The following is a 12,125-nucleotide window of genomic DNA, read 5'->3' as shown; positions in this document are numbered from 1 at the left end:
GTTGAGGGTTCAATTGAACTACCTTGTAAATTTGTAAGTCGTAACATATGGACCAAAGAGGACACGATAGTGCCTCTAAAATGCACGGCGGAGTGAGCTAGGGAAAAGGCGCAAAACCACAAAAGGGTGCCTCTCTCTTTCAAGGGCCGTGTAAATGTGTAATATCCCTTTAGATCCTATCAAGCTTTGCTATGAAGAAACCTGATGGACGGTCATCTTGTGTTCCTATGGATGAAGTAAACCTATATTAGGTCCCAGCTGAGCAAGGAACAAAGTATGCTGATTAAAGGGCTTGAATTATATAAACAGTGACAGATCTGGAATTCCTTGGTCCCCTCGAAACACCTGTACCTTTCTTGCGACCTAAAGGTTCCATAAGCTCTTCTAAGTACACTGCAGCAGTATCATCTCTCGTAACAGCAGCCGTAGTTTTGGATAATGCTAGAAACCCGAAAGGTACTTTCATGGCCCCAAAGGATCTTAGAATCCATGTCAATTGACTTGGTCAGGTGGAGGGGGTCAACTAATGCAGAAAGAGGTCTGGATTTGGATAGATTCATTTGGCAGCCAGATATACTGATCTAAACATACTATGTACAACCTACTTATACATGCTCCTGTCGAATATTCAAAGTCTGAGGAAGGCATGATACGTGGACCTAATAACACAGAAAGGGTAGGGGGCAACATGTCAAATAACAGTAAAAAATTTCAAGGATATCCATATAATATATACTTGAACAAAATGCCACATTCTTTCCAAAATTTTGGACTTTTTTTGTTGGTAAGACCAATATGGTGAGCACCAACATGATGTTAGAATATGAAATTTCACATCTACAATTATCTCTTCCCTCAATAATCATTGATTTCTTCGGGGATCCTTGCTTTTCCAGAGTAGACATACTGCATTTCCTCCTTCCAGGTCTGTAGAAAGGAATATAAGCATATTAATTTTAAGGCATCATCACATTCGAGTACAATCAGACCACCAAGTTTGCAAATAAACAATTACTTCATGTCGGAATGCTATGCGCAGTTTAGGAACATTTGTCTTGTGGATATCATTACTTTCTGGACCTCTCAAGAAATATTTGCCTCCAAGCCAATGCAGCTATTACAAGTACCAGAATAAACAAGGTCAGAAGGATAATTGTAGTTACATAAGACAATAAATTAAGTAGCAAATACATCATAACTAAAGACACCAAGAAGCAGAATTCCCAAAAACATGATTCCTTTAACCGGAGTTATTTGTAATTCTTGTAGTTCTTGAAATCAATCTAATACACTGAAGTTTACAAACTGAATAAGCAATTTGATTAGTAGAGTATTGTTTTTTGAAAAATTGGCTCAAAAAGTTCAATGAGTATGGACAGTATGTGCAAAATAAGTACAAATAAACAAAGAAAACTGTATCCACAAACAGCAACTCTGCATTTTTTTTTCCTACTCAGGATGCTTTCCCTGCTGTGACAAATATAACGACAGCTGTTCTTTATATCATTGCAAAATTGCATTGATTATTCCCTTATAAATTTTCTCCATACTAGAAAACAAGAAAATGTTTTGGGCACAAATTTCCGAGTTCAAACAATGTAGCACATTCTACAAACACTTCAATTTCTTTAAAGCATTTTCTTTTTCTCTACGGAGTACAGTTTCAAGAAGCCCTATTAATAGTGGTCTGCACTTGTCTACCAATTTTAATTCAAAGAAAAATAATCAAGGTTTATCACCTTTGCTGCATGCGAAAATCCAGACTGGTAGACAGAATTCCTGGCTACCTCACACAAGTCACAAGCACTGAGCTTCCAAACCTGGAGGGAGAAGAGGAGTAAACAACAGTGTGCAAATATAATCAAGACAATCATGCCACCAGGTATGATGCATACCTGTGCAGCAACACTGTATTCTTCAACAAGTGCCTCCTTTGTCAAATGAATTTGTAAAGGATCATCAGACGAGAGAGAGACATTTAGACCTCGCTGAAAAAACATTGGAAATGGGTTGCGGTGATAGTCAAGGAAAAGCGAGTTATTGCTCAGTGGAGACATAGCCAATCCAACCTGCACAATAAATATAATAAAGGTGCAATTGATAAGAGAAACTACCAAGAACAGGTAAACAAAGAAATGAAAAGAGTAAGCAGGAATTATTGAGTAAACTAACCATCCATGTCTTAGAAAACATACATGTTAAATTTTTACTCCATACTAAAACAGAAACATAAAACAACCTAGATTTACATGTGTCAACACTTCATTAGAAAGTTTCCTGCCTAAGAGTTTTTCTACAGTTCTAAAACAATGAAAAGATCAATTATCAGCAATACCTTTAATAGTCTTAATTCCTATTTCCTAATTTCGTTTATAAAATAATAAAAGATTTTTAATATGAAAATTCAAAAACAAAAAAAAAAAAAAATTGTTTTATAATAATATTCTGAGCTTGGCTCAGGCAGACACTAGTAAGAGTACTAATTTTAAATATAAGTAGCAAAACTTAACCTGAGCAAGATAATACAGATATTGCAGTACTGGAGATTTCCGCAAATTGATCCCATGTGATATATTATGGCATAAAAGGAACCCAGCAGACAGATGGTCAACATCACCAGCCTGTAAAAGATTACAAATGTATGAATCACATCTAACTATAATAATTAATAATAAGGACATGACAGAAGCACACAAACAGAAATAAGTGTAGAAAGCAACCTCTCCACAATGAGGACGAAGTTTGATTGTTGGAAATCCTTTTGATTCACGAAGCTATGGATGAAAAAGGACAAGAGAAGTTTAGAATCCCACAAGAGTTTAAACAAGCAATGAAAAGGATAACTAATGAACGAACACAAAAATCAAACTGCAGAGAACCACCCTAAGTGCAAACTCGATTCATGTGCTAAGAGAACAAACCTTATTAAGGGTATACAAGTTCGCATAAACGTAATACGTGTAATATGCAAATGCAGGATTGAATTCATTAGTCCACTCAGCTGGTGTAGGCATATGTTTGGTTGGTCGCCTCTCTGGTTTACTCTCATCATCTACAAGATCAAATCCAACAACCTGCAGAAAAACAAACAGAAAGAACTGAAGCAGAATACAAGTTCCTAATTTTCTAACCTAAACATCCTGTCCTTTTTTTTGTTTCTGCTCTAAACCTGACATAATCAAGCAATTGCCATAGAACTTAATTATAAGTTTATAACACAGTGACAAGCACTTGCACCTCAATTGAATAACAAGAAAAGCTTCATCCGAACAAACCTATTTAAATGTTGTATGGAATAAATTGACTGAGTTTTTTTTAAAGGATTAATGAAAATTGTGATAAACTAATCATAGCTACGATTAACAGTGCACATGATCTTTAAAAACTGTTGCAGGGATTCTTCATAATTCCAGTGGATGCATAACTAGGCACAGTCACAACTTACAAGTACACTGCGATTCTAAGGCCAGCTGAAAAGAGCCAGCTAATCTTAATTATCAACTTGAGAAAAACAGCACTTTTAAAATTAAAACGATGGGCACATAGATAGTAATTATCTCTCCATAAACAATACAATGAGCAAAAGAACTTACCTGCATCAAGAACACGTGTAGCTGGGGATGAGAATTTGGATCAACTGTGACCTCAAAGAGTGGGATGAATATATTATCAATGATGTTCTGGAACGAGGTAACAATTCCCATGTTCTTGTACACATTGTACAGCCTTGGAAGCTAGATAAAATAATTTAGACATTAGTTAGAAAAAATCTTGGTCAACAAACTGCCTTTACAGAAGCAAATAGCAAGATAACAATTAGATCTCAACGCTACTAATAAAACTTCACCTGGACCATGCTAATCTTAAGCTAGTCATCTACAACTAGGAGCAGCATGTGCCTATAAAACACATGCTTTTAAATTTAATTACACATTATAAGTGGTTCAGTGGTTTTTGTTGCCTTTCTTCATATGACAATGTGCTGTCTCTCCTACATTTGCTATTTCTCTTAAGAAGTTAAGAGCCTAGTACTCCTTCAAGTAATTATGGCATTTCACAGGAGAATTACTGAATACCCGAGTTATGACATTTAAGGCAATGATATTGTTCAAGAAAGATAAAATTCCTTAAGGTTACACGTTTATAAAGGGAAGCATACATTAGATGCACAACAATTGTCAAAGGTATCACTTTCCCCAAAAGAGGGGAGGGGAGAGAGGGAGGGGGGGGGGGGGGGGCAGTGCTCCTCGACTATGCCAGGAACAGTACACTCAAAAGAAGAGTATCTGCCAAGTGTAATTCACTGTGTATGGTAAAATTAGAGAATGTATGATTTAGATACTTTCACCATTTGCTTAAAGTGATTTCAAGCCAAGGAAGAATTTCAAACATCAGCCAATTGATTGTTACTTTGTTTATTAGTTATTAGTTTCATAAATACGTAGTAAGACTGTCTAGTGCCTACCACCTACATATAAAGTATATACTCTTCACAAGGCTGGCATCAAATAAGCTGCAACATATAACTATACCTGAATCAGCCACACTGCATTTTCACTGTATATCTCATTGTTAATAAACCAACTCGCTAGCTGGTCCCATTCACTTTGCTTCCTCCCATATACGGAGATCCTATACTCTGCCATCTGAGAAAAAACTCACGAAGGTATCTATCAGTTCTCTAACAAATCAGGAAATGACAAGCATGACACTTACACCCAACATGATATAAGGTTTTAAATCGAGAGAATGGCATGAGTTCATGCGTAAGTTTATATGGGATATACCATATGAAAGGCTATGGTAATGCATCTGCATTTCAGAATACTTACTTTTTCTTCATTAATTTCCCATACCAGTTACTACCACTAAAGAAGTCAACACACGAATGAAATATTAATGAAGAAAATAAATACTTGGTGATACAAAATTATATAGAAACTGAATAACTTTCTCATGGTTTATGACCTAATAACAATTGAGCCATTAAAATAATTTTAGTGGAATAAAGTGCAAGGGTCATATCCATCAACTCATGGTAACTCTAAACTGATGTAAAGTGGTTTCTTTCATCAAATTCCACTTAATCTGACCTTAATATCCACAATGGAATTATGCATGTTCGTAAATAAAAACCACAGTAAGTTGCGGTGCACTTTCCATGTCAATGCTGAAATAAGTCATATAAAGCTCAAGCACCCTTAATACTTCCTCCGTTTTGTTATAGATGACACGTTCAATTTAGGCACACACTTTAAGAAGAGGAGAGAGAATGTTAACACAAGTGGGTAGACCATGTACTTAGCTTATTTAATCAAGTTTGTGGTGGGGTCAACTAAAAATAAACTTCCTAAAAAGGAATACGCATCAACTACAAAAATTCCTAAAAAGGAACACTTGTTAACCAAAAAAACGGAGGTAGGAAAAATGGAAAATCTAAAAATAACACCAAGTACAATATATTCTTTCTAGAAGAAAAAAATTAATATTTTGGCCAAGCTCAGACCTGGTATTTGCTAGCCTCGAGATCAACTAAAACTTCTTTTGTTACTTCTGCCAAAAAACGTCCTGCAAAATACTTAAATAGCAATAATTAAGATATAGCATTGAAATTTGATCCTGATTGATTTCTACAGAGATGAAAATTCTCCTTTGACTAGCCAAGTTAACAAAAGTACTGATTAAATCATGCATAAACCTTGGATAAGATTGTCCTGCTTTAAGAAGATTTCTCTGAGTCTGCTCTGTCCACAAGGATTGTATTTGAGGTTGAATTTATCAAATCGATGAAAGGTAGTCTTATCAGCATGTACGTCCAACAAGTCAACATTCAAATCATATCTGAAAAGTTGATGAAAAATAAGATACGGAAGGGTCAGGAAAGCAAAGAAGCATTTCAGAAGAGTCAGGCCTAACTTACCCTGTCAAGTCCAAACTCTCAAAAACTTCTTTTAAAGTAAGGTACTTTCCATCCCGAAATATGACAACCTACAATAAGGCAAACAAAAAGTGAACCACCTTGCAACAAAAATGAAGACTTAGGTCTTACAGGATTCACCATTGAAAAAGAGAAAAGAAAAAAATAAATAAGGTGAAAAGGAAAAAAAAAAAAAAAAAAAAAGCTCAAAACAGGTTACAAGGAAGTTTTCCAAAAGAAAAACTTTACTAAGGCAACAACATCAATAGATATCAAGATAGAAAATTAAACTACCTCGTCAGGTTCCTTTCTCAGTTTGGACTTTATAAATCGAAGAAGATGCTTCTGATTCATGCAAGCAGAATGGTGGATATGTGTATCAACCTTTCTAATATTGTAAAAATCACGATGCGGTGCACTCTTCTGAGCCAGAAATTCCCTGTCTGCATTTACTAACAGATAAAGACGAAATTTCTGCATGGGGTTAGGATATCAGATGCATGTTATCATAAGACAGACACTAAATGGCTGCAAAAACAGAAACAAGTTTATTTTAATAAAATACCTCCTCAAGAAACAGTAATCGATGGTAGCAAGCAGAACTGACATTTCCGTTTGAAACGACCTTTAAAACTTGATGCATGTCAGTGAAAAATTTTGTTGCACTTGGAACAGGAAAAAGCTCTTCCATATCTGAAATATGAGGATAACGATAAAGATATAAGAAAATAAAGATAAGAGTCCATAGAGATACTCTCTCTAATAAAGCTATGCTGCTCACCGTCTTTGCTTGCATAAACATGTACAACACCATCTTCCATCCTAAAATCATGCTGCTTCAAAAAGGGAGTAAATTCAGTCAAAGCTCAAGTTGTATGAACCCAGCCAACTAAAGTACTTCAAAATAGGACTAGTAAGTAAACTAGGGTTTAGACACATGCAATTCCTTCACTAGAAAAGAAAAACTTTACATTAGTCTTCTCGACAGGAGAAAAGTGAAAAGGGTCTTCAATCTTTCCAGACGCAGTAGAATCAACTGGTTTGGTCCATGGTGCAACTTGCTCCTTATAAACATAAGCCTCCCGTAGTTCTAAACAATCACGAAGCAGTTTTTGGACTTCCTCCTCTTCCACGTTTAAAGGAACTATTCACATTTTAGATAAATATAATATCATTGCAGAATAAAGTATAGGTAACCAAATTGAACAGAAAAACATATATTATGGTACCGTATTTCATTTGGCTGATGCAAAATGACGAAAAATATAAAAATGATTGCACGTGCATAAATGGCATACACAGAATATTGCTACAAGGTACTGAGAGCATTAAAAAAAAGAGGCAAACTAAATTGCAGACGACCTGTGAAATACAAGTAAATATGAGTTAACAACCAGTAGCAAGTCATCTTCAAAAAAATAACACTATCAATGAAGAGCTTTAAAAGTGACCTCGTGCAGAACTTTGCAAGAAGCTCCACCAGCAAATAAATTATATTCAGCTTGCCAAGCCCACTTTAATTGTCAAACTATTTCAGATTCAAGTACTCTAAAGAAAACATTTTCTTTCTTCAACAGACTAATATGACTGGCCAAGTATGGCTTCAGCTCTTATCAGATCTGAACCTAAAAGCATATGACACATAATCCTGATTAGATTTTTTTTTTTTTCCTTCTAGTCATTACAACTTCGTTAATTTTACAACTTAACAATTTCAGGTTGCCCTCAAATCTAGTGAGCACTTTCAAATTTGCCTTTCACAAAATTCAAGGTTTTCATATCAAAGAAAAGTAATAAAGACAACAGCAAATAAATAAGGCTATCATAGTCTATGTAATGTAGTCTTCATGGTGCTTTAATTATGTGCATAACAAGGTGAACAGTCTCATGTCCTACCTTTTTTATTTTGCAGGATCATATAAAGCTGATCATTTTAAATAAGTTACATCTTTCAAATTGGTACTACAGAAAATGAAAAGTTCAAGGAACGAAAGAGGCCTCGGGGGTTGTTCTTTTCACCAAAAAATAAGTTCAGTCAAGGGCTAAATAAAACATTAAAAATAGAAATGGCTAATAACTTTTAAAAGTTCAATATCAGTATTAGTTCAGGGGATTTTAAGTGGAAAGGGAAAAAAAAAGCCAAAGTGGTCATACAAGTATTGATCCACATCACTTATATGATTGGTGAAAGGAAGGAGAGCCCAAAACTATAATTTCAAAAGTCATTCTTAATGGAATGAACTTTTCCTTCTAATCTGACAGCTTGTCTGCTTTCTACTTCATTATCAAACACTATACTGCATTTCTAGTTAAATAAAAGTTTTCATATCTTGTACAGGAGGGGGCACTGCAGAGACCCTCTAGCCAACACGTTACACAAAAATTAAAGATGCTAGCATTAATGTTTCAGGATGATCAGCTAACCAGGTATTGGAGCTTTCAGCGGTAGAATGGTTTCAGCATCATTGCCTCCAGCAACAGTTGAAGGCATGTCTATCTCTACATTAGCAGGCAAATCTAAAATAGCTTTTCGGTCACAAGCAGCAACTCTGGATTTCTGATCTTGCATAGTGTTGTGGTTTTCGTATCCAACTGGTAAAGCAGGTGACTTTTGAACTGTCACTTTACTATCCTGAAACTCCATATGTAAATAACGTCAAAAAGGAGTCTTCTATTGTCTTTATTATCCTGAAACTCCATATGGAGGGGGATTTTTTTGAAAAAAAATTCTTATTTCCCCTTATTATGCTTTATATTGAAAACGTCTTCTATATTTTTTCTGTATCTTGTCCTTTATAATCCATTGACGGACAAACTAGTAACAAATTCACCAAAAAAAATGTCACAAAAAAAAAAATTATAGTATGTACCTTAAAGTACAATTTTCTAATGCATATTCGTCATTAGAAGACTACAAGAACAAGAAGACATTGAAAACTAGTGAATCAACAATGGCATAATAGATTTTGCTTCAACATAATATTTTTTTTATTTCAGAATATCCGAAAGTGTTACTAATTTGAAGTTACTGATCTTTACTTTCTCATTAATTTCTTTCCCAAGAATTAGGCTTAGTTCTTATCAACTTAAATTACTTCGTGATCAATAATACTCGGTTTTAATCTATAATAGTAAAAAGATTAACTTCAATTAACAAAAAACACTATTGAAAGATTGAAAAATCAATTTTAATATGCAAAATCAGTAAAAATTTAGCTCCGCCAGTGGTTATCGCCAGCCTGATAAAAGAGGAGGGTTTTGGTAGGCCAACAACAGCTAGTATAAAACTTTGTCACATCACTTGGCATGAGTCACAATGATTTAAGAGTAGTATTAGGATCATTGGCGGATGCAAGCTTGGTCATGGTGGGTCACAGGACCCACCATTTAAAAATAATAATAATAATAATAATAATAATTTAGAATAGGTAATCTAATAGTATATGATCATCAATAATCACTATAAAATTTGATTATTTAATCTAATCCAAATTGTTACTTTTCAGTATCAATTAATTTAATAAATTGAATTGTTTTATCTATTTAATGGTTGTAATATGTACATTTTCTATTCCTTTTACGTATTATGTTTATGTTTTGAGGATTTTTTTTTTTATTATTTTTATGTTTCCTTAAATTGTACATAATACTTCTACCATATGTATTCCTACTTTTCCATTAAAAAATGCCATTATTAATTATATGTTCATCCAATTATATATCCCATATTTTACCTTGTCTTCATTGAATTAACGTAATCTTAAAAGTAATACTTAGTTACTTACGAAGTACTTCGTATTTCATTTATTAAGTTAAAAATAAAATTATCTTCACTTTAAATATTTCTTAATCATCATGAATAATACCAAATGCAAAAAATAAAAAAAAAAATAAAAAATAATTAATAAAAAAACAGAGGATATTATATTATAGAGTACTCCTAGTTTTTATTTTATTTTTTTAACAATGCATTATTGATGATTGATTTGTTATCGGTAGACAATGGTGATTGGTGACCCACCACCCAGAAAATCCTGGATCCGCCGCTAATTAGGATGAGTGACCTCCTGGGAAACCCTTTAAAATTTTATTATACCAAACCAATCAATTTGACAAGCAGCTAGCTCAAGCTCGATACTCTGCTCAACAATAAATAAACCAGGTTCTAATTTCTAAAGCATCAATCCAAGACAGAAGCTAAAAGTAGCATATACAAATACTTACAGAATTATTGTTCTCTTGGGAAGGAATTGGATCTCCACTGTTAAGCTCTTTAGCTTGCCCATTGGAAGTTACTGTATCTTCCAAAGGAGCGGATGAGCAACCATCTGCTGCAGATACAAAAACAACACTCAGAAAACGAGCTCTTAGCATCTAACCAAGTTCACGGGTCAATACCACTATCAAATTATCAATACTCTATGCAACTAGCTCCAAATACACACAATCGACGTATAAGGAGCAGCTAAGGACAATGATGTAGACGGAGTTCCATCCACGTCTTGGATACCAGCATACACTGCCCGATAAATTTAACCAACAAGCTAGTTGGCATCAAACCCATACTCGTTTTAAAATATACAAGCCTCAAATGCATAATTTCTAGTTCATTTTTCAATCAAATAATCAATCATATATAATGTAATTATTCATCATTTCCTAATCAAATCAAATCAATCATAAAAATAGAAGAAGATGAAGAGAAATACCATTTCTGAGATATCTATGAAGCAGGGGCAAGTGTGATTTATCAAGAGAATAAGATAAACCATGATTATTGGAATCATCTTCAATCCAACCATTAGAAAACTTTCCAAAATTAGGCACTGATGAAGAAATCCCATAACTAGGTATCAAATTCATATCCAAATTTTCTTCCACCCCATTTTTACTTGGGACACCCCAAATTTGCCCTATAATTTCTCTCTCCTCTTCCTCATCATCATCTTGCAAATTAAACCCTTCATTCCCACCTCCCCCATAATCTTCTACTCCTAATTCTTCTTCTTCCTCTAATACTGCAATTTCCTCCACTTCACCATCCATCAGTCGAGCGTCGCGATACACCACCTTTCGACGCCGAACTTCGATTAATCGCTCGAGGAATTGATCGACACTGCGCTTGTGAATAAACAAAGCAGAAATCGCCATTAATGAAGCACCAAAGAAGGCCGCCATTGCCAAATGAACCATTGAAGGTGAAGGTTCCATGATTAAATAACTCTAGTTAGTTTTCTGGGTTATGGTTGGTTTGGCTTGAATCGAAATGGGTTGTGCTCAGATTGGTAAAAAATGGAGGAATTTTTCTGGGGTGTTATAGTTAGGTTTACGGCATTTTCAAGTGAGTAAACCCTTCATTCAAAAAATTGAGGGTTTTTGTAAAGAAGAAAACTGCTAATGGGAGTGTACCTGTGTACGTGTGCAGACAACAAGAACCCTGAACTTGTAGAAGTTTTTAATTTGTAAAACCACTTTGTATTAAATAAATACTACAAGTGATAATAGTGACAAATTATAAGACCACTAACGAAGTAACGAGGTATGGATCATGAGTCTATTGATTTATAAATGTGCCACTTGTTGAAAAAGATTATACATTTATAGGTGAAATGTGCCCCTTTGTGGCTTTGTGTTGTCACTTGACTGTTTTTTGGATTAAATAATTTGATATTGTACTATGATATGATCATATGAAAATGTTTTTTTTTTAAAAGAAGCAACAATAACTTCTTTATCAGACCCTCTCCAATAGTAAGACTTAGATGAGTTTTTTTTAGGTGAGAGAGAGTTTTTTTTTTTTTTTTTTTTTTTTTTTTTTGCAAAAGATATCAATAAGTTGATATTTAAACTTAGCAATCCAAAAGAAATTGCTAAATTAAGGGTTTGTTCTCATAGACTGAACTGAAATGAGCTGAACTCAACTGAAATGAATATTTTATAAGAGAAGGAAATTAGGAGCTGAACTGAACTAAACTGAGTTGAACTAAACTGAACTGAATTTCAACGTATGAGAACAGGCCATTAGATACTCAACTTTGAGTCTCATTCGACAAAAAGTGTGGGCCCTTATCAATATTTTTTTTTTGAAGGATGGACCATTATCAATATTATAACATGTTTTGTATTTTATTCAAGTTTAATTTTTTTTTTCTAAAAAAAACTTAAATTATGATTCGGTGGGCCATAAATTGAAAGTGACATTAGTATA

At 34.1% G+C, this 12,125-nt stretch overlaps 1 protein-coding gene across 3 annotated transcripts; it reads right to left on the bottom strand.

The window, feature by feature from the left end:
- Positions 1 to 696: 696 nt before the first annotated feature.
- On the bottom strand, positions 697 to 11,674 carry LOC110713565 (AMP deaminase-like). 3 transcript variants are annotated; one of them, XM_021892014.1, is made up of 19 exons: positions 10,627 to 11,674; positions 10,142 to 10,245; positions 8,342 to 8,555; positions 6,889 to 7,061; positions 6,699 to 6,750; positions 6,483 to 6,610; positions 6,212 to 6,391; positions 5,921 to 5,988; positions 5,699 to 5,841; positions 5,507 to 5,568; positions 4,533 to 4,646; positions 3,594 to 3,734; positions 2,922 to 3,074; positions 2,721 to 2,774; positions 2,511 to 2,621; positions 1,896 to 2,069; positions 1,740 to 1,820; positions 1,016 to 1,114; positions 697 to 927 (listed from the first exon to the last, which is right to left on the bottom strand). In XM_021892014.1, exons 1-19 carry the CDS (start codon positions 11,126 to 11,128, stop codon positions 856 to 858), a joined length of 2,625 nt encoding a protein of 874 aa, XP_021747706.1. In that variant the 5' UTR covers positions 11,129 to 11,674; the 3' UTR covers positions 697 to 855. The 3 variants fall into 3 exon arrangements, with proteins under 3 accessions (XP_021747706.1, XP_021747705.1, XP_021747707.1); XM_021892013.1 differs by having other exon boundaries at positions 10,142 to 10,248; positions 10,627 to 11,672; XM_021892015.1 differs by having other exon boundaries at positions 8,342 to 8,549; positions 10,142 to 10,248; positions 10,627 to 11,671.
- Between the last annotated feature and the right edge of the window lie 451 nt (positions 11,675 to 12,125).

This window comes from Chenopodium quinoa, unplaced genomic scaffold (assembly GCF_001683475.1).
Source record: "Chenopodium quinoa cultivar QQ74 unplaced genomic scaffold, ASM168347v1, whole genome shotgun sequence".
NCBI classification, from domain to species: Eukaryota; Viridiplantae; Streptophyta; class Magnoliopsida; order Caryophyllales; family Amaranthaceae; genus Chenopodium; species Chenopodium quinoa.
This window is presented reverse-complemented; position numbering and strand designations above follow the sequence as displayed.